We start from the raw sequence: 16,345 nt of genomic DNA, 5'->3' as shown, positions 1-16,345 counted from the left end.
GTCTCTCTCTGTAGCATCCTGATAAGAGTGTTTCATGACATTTACACAACAACAAAGCTAGCACCTGGAGCGGTAGACAATGGTCACGGCGACGCCAACTGTCCCGGCTGATTTGTGTGTGAATGGAATGAATGACTATAGAGGCAGATGTGCTGCCATTAATCTGCCGGTCGGGGGAGGTCTGGACACGACGTGCCAGTAGTATCAAGAACACTCCATTTTCACCACACAGGGAATAAACCCCCACCACATCCAAATCACAGGTCATGCCATGCGGTTAACACGTGTGTTATATTTCTGAATAATATCATTGATTTCATTCATTCCTATTCAACTGCCCGGCCATTTGGATGTGTGTAGATCCAAAATGGAATGAGGATTATAATGTTCTTCTAAGTTCTACATGTTAGCACATCTCCAGTGGTAACTTCTGCTTCTGTACTTAACCCTTTCACTGCCACACTACAGAAGGTTAACCTTTCACTACCACACTACAGACGGTTAACCATTTGTCGTGTGGCAGTGAAAGGGTTAACCTTCTGTATTGTCGCAGTGAAAGGGTTAACCCTTTGGTAGTGTGGTAGTGAAAGGGTTAAGTATATCTTTGAGGTTAATTTTAGGGAACTTTGTACTTTTTACTCCACTACATTTATCTGAAGAACCCATCAGTTACTAGTTACTTTGAAGAAAAAGATTTAGCATAGAAAACATGGAAAAAATGTATGAAGATTATTGTACTTTAAAATTTGAAGCCTGCCGCCTTCACGAGGACGTAGTCAGAGCCAGAATAACTGGACCACAGAACACTTCAACACAACCTTTAGAGGTCAATGGTTGGAGGATTGGACCACTTACCCTTTTTTTTTTTTTTTTTTATTTTTACTTCTAATTTACATGCTATACTATGTTATTTTATTTCATACTTATCTTGTCTTGCACAGTCTCTGGAGCGTAACAGTAAGAAGCATTTTGTATAAAAGTATTCTGTACTTCTGTATGACAACTATTAAAGAAACTGAACACAGAACACTTCAACATAACCTTTAGAGGTCAATGGTTGGAGGATTGGACCACAGAACACTTCAACATAACCTTTAGAGGTCAATGGTTGGAGGTTTGAACCACAGAACACTTCAACATAACCTTTAGAGGTCAATGTTTTTTCCCTATTGTTAGGTTTTAGTGAGTTTTTCCTTACCTTCGCGTGGGGTATGTCTGGGAGTGCTTGCATTCTTTCATTTATTTGCATCCATCTAAAAATGTTTGCACCTTATGGTGTTCTTGTTCTGTTCTTGACTTATTGTTATGTTTTCTTCTTGACTTGTTTAAAGAAGATCTGTACGGCCCATGGGGACATTAACGTGTGTTGTCGGGCCCTATAAATAAATTTGATTTGATTTGATTTGATTTGAATGGTTGGAGGATGGTGTGTTTTGTGTTGATGCAGTGACATGGAATCACTTGCAACTTGATCTAAAATCGAGTTCCCTCGTCTCTCTTGGACGTCCACTGTCCACCTGTAGTTGTTTGGCTTGATTCTGTTCTATTGTACGATGCTGCTGCTACTGTATTTATATTCTCCTTCGGCTGTATAACTTTTCTTTTTTTGTAAGTAGTTTAATACTACTTAAACTTTAATACAAGTCGTTTAATAGTATTTCTTTTTTTACTTTTGTCTATGTGTTTTGTTCTGGAAAACTATTTGACCAAGTCCAGTGAGCTTACAGAAATTGAGATCGAGGCAATGGATAGGAAAAAAAGATTCCGTGCAGAGTCTCAGTTCGACACAGAGAGCGGAAGACAATCTGCAAAGTGAGGCCCAACAAGGCCTGCAAGGATACTTTCAGCCTAGTTTGGATTTGTTGATGCCATCATGTAAACTCAATTGACTCAGAATTTTAATAAAGTACTGTAAAATATCTATAAATCTAAATATCTCTAAATCTATCTATCTATCTTTTTGTCTATAAATTCTATCTATTGTAAAAGGACTATGAAACAGTGTCTACAGTATGCCATATCTACTGTTGAGGATCCATGGTAACCGCCGGCATTCCATTTGTAGACCGACCTTGAGAGTTATCTCTCTCTCTCTCTCTCTCTGTCGAGGGAGGGCCAGGAACTCCTACGACAGACGGGGCTTCTTGAGACGAACTGTTGGACAGCTAACTGGACCCACCAGTCTGTGTGGCAGTGCGTCTTAGAATATATTCTGTTGTCTTTTATTTTTTCTGCATCAACTGCCCTGTTTATTATTATTAATACTTTTGCCTAATTAAACTATAAAAAGAAATCCACATCTGAATAGAACTAAATTATTTGTCGCGATGGATCCCCCTCTTTCAAAGAGGATCTGAACACGGTCAGAATCCCCGACAGTACAAATAAAAAAAAACGAAATTGCACTCCCAAGCACTGGAATACACAAACATCATGTAGAATGCATACTTTTTATACTTAACGGGGAACTGTGCCCAATTTTAATATGGCCACTAGTGATGTCATCAGAGGACAGGGAATCCTTGTGCTGTGTTAATTACAGCTCAACGAAATTATGTAGATGACAAAATACTAGGGGTGGGACGATACATCGATCCAGATCGATACATCGATGTAATTATCAACAATCGAATCGGATCGATGCGATGTAATAAGATCGATTCATATCGATACTCTTATTTTGAAAATCCTGTGGCGAGTCTCATATCCGCCCAAGAACAACAGCAGTAGCTCCGTGTGTGTAGACGTTACAGCATAGCATTCTCCCTTTCTGTGTGTGTGTGTGCGCACGTCTTTGGAAAGACCAGATGAGGTCAGAGGAGTTTGATGTTTAAATGTTATTTAAACATAAACAATATAATACATAATAAATGTAGGCCTATACATGATCATGCAACATCAACAAATTGTTGTAGGAACGGTTTGGGAGAGGAAGGTTGTGAGTTTTGAGTTCCAAAAAATGTAGCTTAAAGTTTAAAGCTCAATATATAAAAACGTGGCACTTTACAGTGAACAGGAGGTCTATTTGTATTAAAAACAATAGATTGATTTTCCTTTAAATGTCTGGAAGAGCTCAAAAATACAAATGTCAAATGATATTTTCATTACCTTTTTTTGGTTGATCTAAATGTTACTGATTGTGTTAAATGGGCATATGATATCATCTCATATCGATCGCAGGCACCTGAATCTAATCGTATCGTATTGTATCGTGAGAGACTTTGTGATATCGGCAAATATCGTATCGTTGTCCAAAGAATCGATATCGTATCGTATCATGATGAAACTGGTGATTCCCACCCCTACAAAATACCAATCCATATTTACATCCTTTTCTCTATTTTGTCTATCTACGTCATTTCATTGAGCTGTAATTAACACAACACAAGGATTCAGTGTCCTCTGATGACATCACTGGTGGCCATATTAAAACTCATTAACTCTCTAACTGCCAAACGAAATTAATGTAAATGGAAAATGGCTATGTGTGCAAAACAGCATAGACGCTTGGGATACGTGTGAGATTATGTGCAAAATAAATCATCTTTGTATTTCGGTGAAGTGCCCCAGCCCCTTTAAAGCCCTTTAACGGCCCTACGATGGTCAGCTAACAATGTTTGCCTCAGAAACCATGTTACACGGTGGTGAGTCAACAGCATAGAAGTGTATGTTTGGCTACTATTCAAATGCGCTCTTTTTACTGTCCATAGAGCATGTCCTACACATCATGTGCTACACATCATGCTCTCTGAAAGCACATGTTGGGAGGACAGCACCATGCTACTGATGTAGTCGTAGTATTAATATGTAGTGATACTCTTGAACACACACACCTCTTAAAAGACTCTTGAACACACACACACACGCACCCGGCACCTTAATATGCACATACACTTTCACGCAAGACACTTTCTGTAAATAATTGATTATTTTATCTTACCTCACTTTATATTTTATTTTATCGTACTACTACTTATTGTTATTGAACAACACACACAAACACACATACCCTGCACCTTAACATGCATACACTATACCTTCTGTAAATTATTTACTATTTTATCTTATCTCACTTTATATTTTACATTTGATCTTACTAGTTACTACTACTACTACTTATTGTTACCATTATTGTATTCATTGTTGTTTCTAAATTGTGCACTGTTGAGTCTCAAAACACAAATATTGCCTTACCTGCAATGCCCCTGTATTGTTGTGTATTTGACAAATAAAGAACTTGAACTTGAATAAAGACAGGTATCTGTCTGACAGGTATCCCATCTTATGGACCCAGCATGTCCTATATGCTCTGTAAATAACTATGTACAGATACCGAGATGTCCCACCATGTTACCTGTTTATTGCACAATGTTGTTTTTTATTGGATTCTATTATATGTTGTACCACTGTATTGCACATCGTTGCGGGCAAGACCACCCGCATTTCATTGTATACTTGTATGCCGTGACAAATAAAACTCTTGACTTGACTTATGTTGGCTGCTTTGGAAATGTTCTGTAATGGAAATGTTATCTATGTCCATCTGTGTTTACATCTCTGTACAGCTTGACTAGTTTAATATAGGTCAACTAGTAGAACAGCTCAGACACTATTCTTTAACGACGAATCAAGGTTAGGAGCATTTGGCCTCTGGTGTGAAAGACGTAACAATAACACAGCCTAGCCAAGGCTTGTTTATTCATTTCTCCTCTTTGGGCATATTTTGTTGACCTTTTCTGTCATATCTGGATGTCTAATGTACGTCATTTCAATTACCGTAATTCCTCTAATAGTAACCCTGGCTTGTATTTGTTTCAACTGTAGCTGATACCAGGCTTGTATTAGGAGGAGGCATGTATAAGAGCGAGGCCTATATTTCTAATTTTCAAACAGATCATAATGAATAAATCAACATTTTGTGTCAGTTTGAACCCAGTAAAATGTACTGGGTTCATTTATTGAAACCAAGTACTGTATGAAATACGGTAGTAAACAGTGCAATTACAGGTGGTCAAAAAAAGTAAAATAAAGTAAAATAGTGCAATCACAATACTGGTATAATAATAATAATAATAATAATAATAATAATAATAATAATAATAATAATAATAATAATAATAATAATAATAATAATAATAATAACTTCGTTTTATACAATTCTGACTGAGGTAGGCTTACTCTCTTGGTAAACATTAACACCATACCATTATATGGTATTTACAGCCAGGCCAGCATATACATGAAACCCGGCTTGTATTAGGAGGCCGGCTTATAATTGCTTAGCTCAACAGCGCCTTCGGTCATTAATAGAGACCCGGTTTTTAATTGAATACCGGTTACTATTAGAGGAATTACGGTATGTATTTAATCGTACGTCTGACCAGGGTTCTGTCTCACTTTCTGGTCAGACACTTGGTCACTACACTTGGTCTCTGATTAGTAACTGAGCACTTTCACTGTGATCACAATGAATAAATATATGTTCATTTTTTACAACTCGACTCAATCAGAAATTACTCTGCTCATAGTTTCTTCTCTTAGAGTAATTTCCACGACAATCGTTTCTAAATTGTGCACTGTTGAGTCTCAAAACACAAATATTTCATTACCTGCAATGCCCCTGTATTGTTGTGTATTTGACAAATAAAGAACTTGAACTTGAATAAAGACAGGTATCTGTCTTATGTTGGCTGGTTTGGAAATGTTCATAAACACATTAGTATCGGATTTTGGAGCGGGAGGCAGTGAGAAGAATTCTACTTTTCTACACATTATTTCTACTAAATTACATTTATGAGGCCAGAATTACTCTTCGGTCAATGTCACATGCTGTTAACCTGCTAACCCTCTTCTGTCTTTCACTATTATGTACCTTATTACTATGCCACTATTCTTATACGACTACCTATCATGCTAATGTCTATACTGCAGAGTGTAACACTCCAGTTCAGCACTATTTGACGAACAATGCCACTGACCCTTAACCCCCCCACCTGAGACGTACCCCTCCTGCTGACTTGTCGTTCACTTTGGTTGAAATGTAAAATGTAAATCTAGGTGGTTTCAGGTGAGAAAGAGATGCATTTCCACCTCAATAGAAACGTTGTTGCAGGATGTTTGTGTATCGACGGTTTCACTGGAAGTCTGTGGCTGGGGGGGAACAGTTTGGACACAAGTGTATTGGCCGTCACCTATTGCATTAGCAAACGTCACAAAAGGAAATTAACTTGGGTTTTTTTAGAACGTTTATGTTGTCAAGTTGAAACCATCTACTGTACATGGTCTGCACGTGAGCAGATGTTTGTGCAGAATCCATCGTAAGAAAGAAACACTGGTTCACTGGAAGTACATTTCACGGAAATATTTATGGGCACTGGTTCACCGTAGAACAATAGTCACCTCCATATATTTTATATTTTGTAAACACTACTCGATCCTACACTGTGAACGGAACATGCAATAATGTTACTCACTTGTCTTGTATATATATATCTTCTACCATCTCCTTATTTTTTTGCATTCACTTGTATTTAAGTTGTTCATTCTAGTTAAGTATTGTGTGATCCGTGATTTTGTATGAAGGGCGGACTAGCAAAGGACGTTTCAGTTTGTACGGTTTAACTGCAGATGACAATAAATCATCTTGAATCAACAAGCTGGGGATCTATCCTGCCAACTGAAAACACATTGGCATGACAGACCGATGTCTAAAACAATACACTGGACAGGTAACCAGGGGACAACAGATGGAAGAAATTATAGATAGCAGGACAGAGGACAAAGTAATCAAGTCTTGTCATTTTCAATAGTATATTTTCATAATTTCAGGCTTTTTGGACAAAGAAAGTGTCAATAATTAGTAATACGTCCATTTCTAAGACTCCTGCTTTCCGTCTGTCCAATACACTCTTGTGTTTCCACCCCAAGAGCATCATGGGAGAGGAGGAAGAGGGTAGAAGATGTCTTGGAAAATATGATCATGTCCATAGCTCTGTGTTAAATACATATTCTCTGTACAGCCTTGACTAGTTAATATAGTTTAACTAGTAAACAGCTCAGACACTGACAGTGTGACAGTGTTTCTTAAAACAACAGCCAAAGGGCCAGGAGATGACACTGACAGTGTTTTTTTTTTTTCCTACTTTTTCTCCCCATTTTTCAATTGTTCTCCCGTCCCCAATTTCGTATGGTCCAATTCTACCCTCCCCAGTCTCGAACGCTGTTAGGCCATGCCTCCCACAAGCCGGCTGCAATGTGGACGAAGCCTTGCATCACGTGTCCCCTCCGGTACTCGAGGAGGCAGCCGATCTCTCAGCGGCGAGGGTCTGCGTGGGAGGGACACGCCGCCCTCGTCGCTTCCTGATTCTACTGCGCAGGCGCACCAACCAACCTGTAGGAGTCGCTGTCCACAACGTCCGATCCCCACCCACCAGCTTCCCTCCCCCTAATACTGCCAATTGTATTAGTATGAACGACCAGCCAAGCTGGTAGCAACGCCGAGAGCTGGGCTCGAACCCAGCATCTCCTGCGTTGGTGGCGAGCACCTTGCCCACTGCGCCACCTAGCCGCCCAGTCTGACAGTGTTTCTTAAAACAACAGCCAGGAGATATGACATTTGGCCTCGTCTCCAGTTCATGTGTGAGACACAACAAAGCCCCTAGACACATCTTTTACATTTTCTCACTAGGGAATTTTTGTTTACCTTTCTTGTCAGAGCTGTTATTAATTTGTCTTTTGACGGTCATGTCAACTTTGTACTTAATGGTAAGTCTGACCAGAGCCCTTTGTCACTTTCTGGTCAGACGCTTGCGTGTCTCTGATTATAAACTGATCATACACTTTATGTGGCCATAGAAACAGATAATAAACCTATGTTCTATTTTAATACACTATGACTCATTTGAATTTCTAACAGTTCACTGTCATGGTTGATTTAAAATATTCCACAACAAAGAGGAACGAGATCAATCCTCTATTCCTCTCTGCCTCCACAGCTAAATAAAACATAAACACTGAGCGCATGGAGCCAAGGAACGTGAGCTCTGCTCACTGGCTTCACCTCCCTGCCTTCTGAGTCAGGGGATCTAGAATGAGGAATATAAAGGTCACTTTAAGGGGAGAAACAATGTGGTTCTTGTATAGTATAGTTTAGATATAGTAAGTATTGCACAATGACAGTTAAAACTGTATATTCAGTGCCTTCTCAGGTCTATTTTTTATCATACACATCTTATGTCTTCTTATTACCCGTTTTTTTACGTCTATTTTATTATTAGTATTATTGCACAATCAATGCGGGGCTGACCACCCGCATTTTACTGTATGCCCTGGTATGCATGCAAGTCAGGGTATCTGCAGGTTTCAACAAGTTACATTTAAGACCTTTTAACATTTAGAGCAACATTTAAATGTTGATCAAACTACCAAAAAAACTGGCAGCTGCACTAAATTGGTATGTGTTCCATACAAGCTCTCGCCAGAGGCACCAAGCTCCCAGTAGCACCGCAAAAAACAACAACTTGAATACAAAAACATCTCATACATTTATTTATAATATTAATAATACTATTATTTAATCTCCTGACAGCCGGGCTGCCCCCCAAAAAATGTAATACCTGTGCAAATTAAATTTAATATCTTTTAAGGCCTTAATTTTTAGCATTTTGTACTTAGTTTGTATATATAGTATATTTTGTAGTGTTTGGACTTCTTTTTACGGCATGAAGCATATTCTCAGAAGGCTCATACAGAACCAAGCATTTCACTGTAATGTACATGTATGTACATTATATGTGACAAATCAAATAAAACTTAAATGAAGAATTATGAATTTAAAACCCTGCAGATACCCTGTGAATCCATATTGTGTATATATTATGTGAATGGTCTCGTCTGTGACACAAACTGTGAAAGTCAGAAGCTGAATAGAAAAGGTACGAGCGGAAAAACTGTCAACACAATCTTCTTTATTGTAATGTTCATTGTTGAAAAAATATGTATGAAATTAAAAGACATTGGGTAATGTTGGGTCGAGTTCAATCACTCTTTTTTTTCTCTTTTCTTTTTTTCTTTCTTTTTTACAGAATAAATATCAAAAAGTTCACTAAACGAACCCACTCTTTTCTGTTGGTTGAGGGAGAGAAATAAAACAAAAAAAGCCAAATCTCACACAACCGAAGGAAGACCACTTGTTCATTAAAAACAAACTTTTGAAGATGGTAAATCAATTATATTGCGTAAGCATTGTTGTTCTGGTAGTAGGTGTGCCGTTTATTGACAACATCAAGATCAGCAAACCTAAGACCCCCCCCCCCCCATAAGAGAAGAACAAATAAACTGAATTGGCCATATTCACACGGCGGCCATTTTGCTCTCATGTCATGCTCCGGTTGGGTTCCATGAGAGACAGCGCTAAATGGCCGCCATGTGAATATGGCCAAACTTTGGGATGTCGTAGGCTATTCGGTTGTTAAGCGTGATGTATATTAGTGTCCGGGGCCAAGCGCTCTGCTTCAAACAGCGGGAAATACTAGGAGCACAAACCCCATCAAAACATTTTTCTAATGTTTTTTTATGACTCGGATCTATTAAAACAACAAGGGCCACTGAGGCGTGTTGAAAAGACCAGAGCCTCAGCCACGCGGGGGCCCCGGAAAAACTGTTTACGTCACGACTTAAACAACCGAATATCATAGGTCACAAAATGGCTGCCAACCAAAATCTTGTTCGGCCCACAGGAGGAGGGGGGGTATCTTCTCGAAAGGTTCATCGTCGTCATCATTAAACATGATGTTGACAAAAGAAACAACCTGAATCTGTACAACATGATCAACTCATCTCTAGTATTTACATGAAAGGCAGAGCCTCTCCGTCAGGGAGGGGCCGGCACGAAATGGCTGCCGGTTTCAGGGCAAGTTCTCCATTTCCCACCTTCCCCCTCCCCCCACACACACACACACAAAACACACAACATGGCTACATGACAAAGGATGCCAGAGGTGTGCATCATTGGATGAGATGCCATCATGTGACCAGTCAGCCATGTTTGTTTTGATTAAAAAAAAGAAGAAAAAGGCAACAAATAAAAATAAAAACCCCAGTCCTGGATCTGTTATTTTTGGTTAATGGAGAAACGGTGAGTTAATGCAGCCCAGCCACAAAATACTAGAAGGAAGGAATCTCTACCGGTTAAAACAAAAAAAAGGTAAAAATAACACCGAAAACGTTTCTTCGTATTTAATAAAATCAAAAGTACTTTGTGTGTTTTAATTTTTTTTTGTTTTTGTCTTTTTATTCTCAGTCCATTTCTCACACTGATTAAATCTCATAAATGTCCAGAGTGAAAGGCCTGTTTAGATAAGACCGTGTCGAGAGTCCATGTGCTTGGATGGATAGGACAGGACAACATTATCACCTCTACCCATGACTAAGACGGATTGGAAAGAGGGGGAGGAGTCAGTTTCTGTTAAGATGGTGGTGGGGGAGGGGGGATGAGGAGAGATCAGCTGGCTAAAGTTACCAGCTCCATTTTAGTTACGGGAAGGGCAGTAAGGGGGGGGGGGGGGGGGGGGGGGGCGGGACCATCAAACTGCAGCTCCGATGAGCTGCTTTCCGACTGGGCCAGGTCACGTGGCAGTGTCCAATCATCTGGATGCGCGGTGGGGGAGAGGGGGAGGGGCACCTGATGAATGATCACATGATGTAGACCTTCTCTGCCTGGGAGAAGTTGAAGACTTCTTTGGTTCTTGGGCAGATCACCTTGTCGTCTTGACGGATGGACAGCAGAGACTTAGGAGAGAGAGAGAAGAAGAAGAGTTTAGACACGACAGGAACCTAACGATTGGTGGACGGAGAGAGCAAGAGCAACATAATTACCAACTCACATGTGAAATGGACACAATGTAACAGTAAAGTGCAATAGTAATAGAAAATGTACAGGTGATTAAGCTGGGTGTAATATATATATAATTTGTATATATTATATATTTTACACCCAGTTTAATCACCTGTACAAACTGCGACAGAAAATTGGTTTCCTGTACAGAAACAGATCCAATTTTCCTCTATTTAGTAGAAAAATAATTGTGGAATCAGTCTTCTTATCAGTTTTGGACTATGGTGATGTAATTTATAGGCATGCTGTGGCATCAACTCTTAAACCTCTGGATTCTGCATATCACTCAGCTCTCAGATTTATAACTGGTGACAGATATGATACTCACCATTGTGTCCTGTATGATAGGGTGAGTTGGCCTTCTCTTGCAGAAAGGCGCAACAAACACTGGTATTTATTTATTTTTAAAGCCCTTATTGGTAAACAACCTGTTTATATATCCTCACTGTTAAATTGGAATATTGGAACCTATTCAACTCGATCGAATGACTGGATGGTTCTTAGGGTTCCTCAGATTTGTTCTGAGCTAGGGAAGTCAGCCTTTTCCTTTGATGCCTCTAACTCATGGAATGTCCTTCAACTCACGCTAAAATTGGAGGTTCTCCCTTCCCTTGGAATGTTTAAATGTATGATTTCAGACCATTTTGTGACTACCTGTAACTGTTTGTTGATATTTTAAAATTATTTTTAAACGTTTTTAATTTGTTTTACTCTGGTGTTTAAATTTCTGTGAATATTGTTTTTATTATGTACTGTACAATCGTCGTTTCTGTAAATGAGGGAAACCTCAGATGCTTACGATTTTAAATAAAGGTTGAAATGAAATGAAATATTACTATATTGCAGGTAATTAAGCTGGGAATAAGATATATACAAATTATATATCTTATTCCCAGCTTAATTACCTGCAATATAGTAACAATGTACAGGTGATTAAGCTGGGTGTAAAATATATAGAAATTATATATATATTACACCCAGCTTAATCACCTGTACATTTTCTATTACTATTGCACTTTACGGTTACATTTTCACTCTGGTTGGATGCCAAACTTATTTTTGTTGTACTGTACATGTGCTGTATGATGACAATACATTTGAATCTAATCTAATCTTAAGAGGCCTTGCCAGGACGTTTCTGTTTCTTCCAGTATGGCTTCCTGTAACCATTAGTAACCTTTCAAAAAGAAAATGTGCAGTGTAAACACTGGAAAAGCATGATGTTTTTGTGTGTTGGAAAGGGGGGGAGCCAGTTTCTGTTAAGATGGTGGTGGGGGGAGGAGAGATCAGCTGGGTCGTAAAGTTACCACCTCCATTTTAGTTACTGGGGGGGGGGGGGACACACACCATCAAACCCAGCTCAGAACACTGAACTCTCCACCCACACACACCCATGCGGCAACCGCTAAAAAAATCACTTTAAACAAAATGTCACTTTAAAAAAATTGAATCTTTAGAAACACTTTAAAAGAAGGCGGTACTGTATAGTTTAGATACATTAAGAGTTAACATTGTAAATTGTATATTGCATAAGAACCAGTTTATCAGGAATCTAGCATGTATTTTTTTTTTACCATGCATATCTTGTGTCTTATCCATTAAATTTTTTCGATGCCTATTTTATTATTGTATTTTGCACAATCAATGCAGGCATGACAACCCGCATTTCACTGTATGCCCTGGTATGTATGTGACAAATAAACCTCTTGATTCTGATTCTTGATGTTACCGTTTCACTGTGACTTGTTTACAAGATCCAGTGATAAGACACCAAATGATTAGTTTTTGTTTATATATATACTGTATATATATGAATCAACACACGTCAACCATCATCTCTTCCGTTGCTATGCACAATACAATGGTTGCTATGTTACACGCAGCCATGCTGGAACAAAAAAACAACAAACATTCAGTGCAAGGCTTCCATTAGAACATTCTAAACTATCTTGAATTACAGGAAACATATTATACTAGCTCATAGCATTTCAAACATATATCCGTTTGTCTTATACGGCCAGAAACCATACCATGCTTAACTATAGTTTTTTTTTTTTTTTTGAGTTTGTTTAGACTAATATACAGTGTAATGTGGATTTTAGATGAACGTGAGGTTAAACAGTGAGCTCAAACTGGTCTTTTCCACACCAACATTATTGCTTTACTGTGGTTATATATGAGGGTTGGTAGCGGGACACCTTCAGTGGCCGATATTCATAAAGTCACCCTGATCTGCTCAGGGTTGCCAGATGTACGATAATTATTGTATTTGTACCATCATTTTGCCCTCTGTACGCCTATTTGTTCTCTTGGTTTGCGATACGTTTCCTGAAAAATAAAATAAAAAATAAGATAGTTTTAAGTCTTTTGGGGTGATAATTTAACATTTCTTCCTATGGAGATCCCTTCTTCCTGGTTACATAAGGCCCTTCCCACGGTCCCACAGAAGTGCATCCGACAACCTGTCAGAGTAGGACATCAGATGTCACCCTGGCCTTCACGGTTCCACACAGAAGCGGTTAATATGTAGGAGGTGGTGACATTGGCTCAGGAGGTAGAGCGGTCGTCTGGTAATCATAAAGGTTCCTGGTTCAATTCACGCTCCTCCCGGCAGCGTGTCGAAGTGTCCTTGAGCAAGACACTTAACCCCCCAACTGCTCCCGATCAGCAGGTTGGCACCGCCATCGGTGTGTGAATGTGTGAGTGAACGGGTGAATGTGAGGCATGAGTTGTGAAGCGCTTTGGATAAAAGCTGCTATATAAATAAAGTCCATTTACCAATATGTAGGAGGTGTTTGATTGACGGACAGCCAAGGGGGCGGAGAAATAAAACATAAATAGCCGGGGGGTGTTGCAGGTCAGAGATGAGTCCAGTAGGTGGCGCTAGTGCAGCCAACGTTAGCTGGCAAGGCAGTAGAAAACAGAATTTACAAAGTACTCGCATCTGCATTTCTTTTTTTATTAAGTGCCTTTTAGCCTCGATATGGGATTCATGCGTCTCCCTCTCCGTTTCTCTGCAGTGGTCCAGGCTGAAGGCAGGCGGCTCTAACATCCATAATGCTTTTTAATAAACAGAAGGTGCCTGGAGCCACGCTGTGGCCAGAGACAGGCTGTGAAGGACCACCAGAGACAGGAGGCTGGCTGTGAAGGACCACCAGAGACAAGAGGCAGGCTGTGAAGGACCACCAGAGACAAGAGGCAGGCTGTGAAGGACCACCAGAGACAAGAGGCTGGCAGGCTGTGAAGGACCACCAGAGACAAGAGGCTGGCTGTGAAGGACCACCAGAGACAAGAGGCTGGCAGGCTGTGAAGGACCACCAGAGACAAGAGGCTGGCTGCCTGTGCCAGAGACAAGAGGCTGGCTGTGAAGGACCACCAGAGACAAGAGGCAGGCTGTGAAGGACCACCAGAGACAAGAGGCTGGCAGGCTGTGAAGGACCACCAGAGACAAGAGGCAGGCAGGCTGTGAAGGACCACCAGAGACAGGAGGCTGGCTGTGAAGGACCACCAGAGACAAGAGGCTGGCAGGCTGTGAAGGACCACCAGAGACAAGAGGCTGGCTGTGAAGGACCACCAGAGACAAGAGGCTGGCTGTGAAGGACCACCAGAGACAAGAGGCTGGCAGGCTGTGAAGGACCACCAGAGACAGGAGGCAGGCTGTGAAGGACCACCAGAGACAGGGGGCAGGCTGTGAAGGACCACCAGAGACAGGGGGCTGCCTGTGAAAGACCACCAGAGACAAGAGGCTGGCAGGCTGTGAAGGACCACCAGAGACAAGAGGCTGGCTGTGAAGGACCACCAGAGACAAGAGGCTGGCTGTGAAGGACCACCAGAGACAAGAGGCTGGCTGTGAAGGACCACCAGAGACAAGAGGCTGGCAGGCTGTGAAGGACCACCAGAGACAAGAGGCTGGCTGTGAAGGACCACCAGAGACAAGAGGCTGGCAGGCTGTGAAGGACCACCAGAGACAAGAGGCTGGCAGGCTGTGAAGGACCACCAGAGACAAGAGGCTGGCTGTGAAGGACCACCAGAGACAAGAGGCTGGCTGTGAAGGACCACCAGAGACAAGAGGCTGGCTGTGAAGGACCACCAGAGACAAGAGGCTGGCTGTGAAGGACCACCAGAGACAAGAGGCTGCCTGTGAAGGACCACCAGAGACAAGAGGCAGGCTGTGAAGGACCACCAGAGACAGGGGGCTGGCTGTGAAGGACCACCAGAGACAAGAGGCTGGCAGTGAAGGACCACCAGAGACAAGAGGCAGGCTGTGAAGGACCACCAGAGACAAGAGGCAGGCTGTGAAGGACCACCAGAGACAAGAGGCAGGCTGTGAAGGACCACCAGAGACAAGAGGCAGGCTGTGAAGGACCACCAGAGACAAGAGGCAGGCTGTGAAGGACCACCAGAGACAAGAGGCAGGCTGTGAAGGACCACCAGAGACAGGGGGCTGGCAGGCTGTGAAGGACCACCAGAGACAAGAGGCTGCCTGTGAAGGACCACCAGAGACAAGAGGCAGGCTGTGAAGGACCATCAGAGACAAGAGGCTGGCAGGCTGTGAAGGACCACCAGAGACAAGAGGCTGCCTGTGAAGGACCATCAGAGACAAGAGGCTGGCAGGCTGTGAAGGACCACCAGAGACAAGAGGCAGGCTGTGAAGGACCACCAGAGACAGGGGGCTGGCAGGCTGTGAAGGACCACCAGAGACAAGAGGCAGGCTGTGAAGGACCACCAGAGACAAGAGGCAGGCTGTGAAGGACCACCAGAGACAAGAGGCTGCCTGTGAAGGACCACCAGAGACAAGAGGCTGGCAGAGAAGGACCACCAGAGACAAGAGGCAGGCTGTGAAGGACCACCAGAGACAAGAGGCAGGCTGTGAAGGACCACCAGAGACAAGAGGCTGGCTGTGAAGGACCACCAGAGACAAGAGGCAGGCTGTGAAGGACCACCAGAGACAAGAGGCAGGCTGTGAAGGACCACCAGAGACAAGAGGCTGGCAGGCTGTGAAGGACCACCAGAGACAAGAGGCTGGCAGGCTGTGAAGGACCACCAGAGACAAGAGGCTGGCAGGCTGTGAAGGACCACCAGAGACAAGAGGCTGGCAGGCTGTGAAGGACCACCAGAGAAGTGCGCTCCCATCGTGGTGGCGGATAAGGAGAACTCCATTCTCCTACGCAGAGAGTTGGACGACGTTCAACCAATGTAACCAATTAATTATTTAACATCACGATTGGACTTGTTTCTTTTCTTCCATCATTAGGCAGAAAAGACATAGCATATAGTCCGTTTACTTTTCCTATAACCACATCACTATATAACTCGCAAATGTTCAGACCAGCTTAATTTATGGTAATTTGTATACACCCAATTCAAAGTTATAGCCACATTTCCTTTTAAACTAATTTGGTGGTGAGTGTATGAATGAATGAATGACTTCATTTGACAATATAAAAATAA

General features: G+C 41.7%; 1 protein-coding gene across 3 annotated transcripts in view; it reads right to left on the bottom strand.

The window, feature by feature from the left end:
- Nucleotides 1-8,949: 8,949 nt before the first annotated feature.
- Nucleotides 8,950-16,345, bottom strand: part of maea (macrophage erythroblast attacher, E3 ubiquitin ligase) — a 53,586-nt gene continuing 46,190 nt past the window's right edge. For all 3 annotated transcript variants that reach the window (XM_084332499.1, XM_084332501.1, XM_084332500.1), the window contains one exon: nt 8,950-10,788. In XM_084332499.1, the coding sequence (XP_084188625.1) occupies nt 10,693-10,788 (96 nt within the window). In that variant the 3' untranslated portion in view covers nt 8,950-10,692. The remainder of the gene's footprint in view (nt 10,789-16,345) is intronic.

The sequence above is a fragment of the Notolepis coatsorum genome (assembly GCF_963971535.1).
Source record: "Notolepis coatsorum genome assembly, chromosome: 16".
Lineage (NCBI taxonomy): Eukaryota > Metazoa > Chordata > Actinopteri > Aulopiformes > Paralepididae > Notolepis > Notolepis coatsorum.
This window is presented reverse-complemented; position numbering and strand designations above follow the sequence as displayed.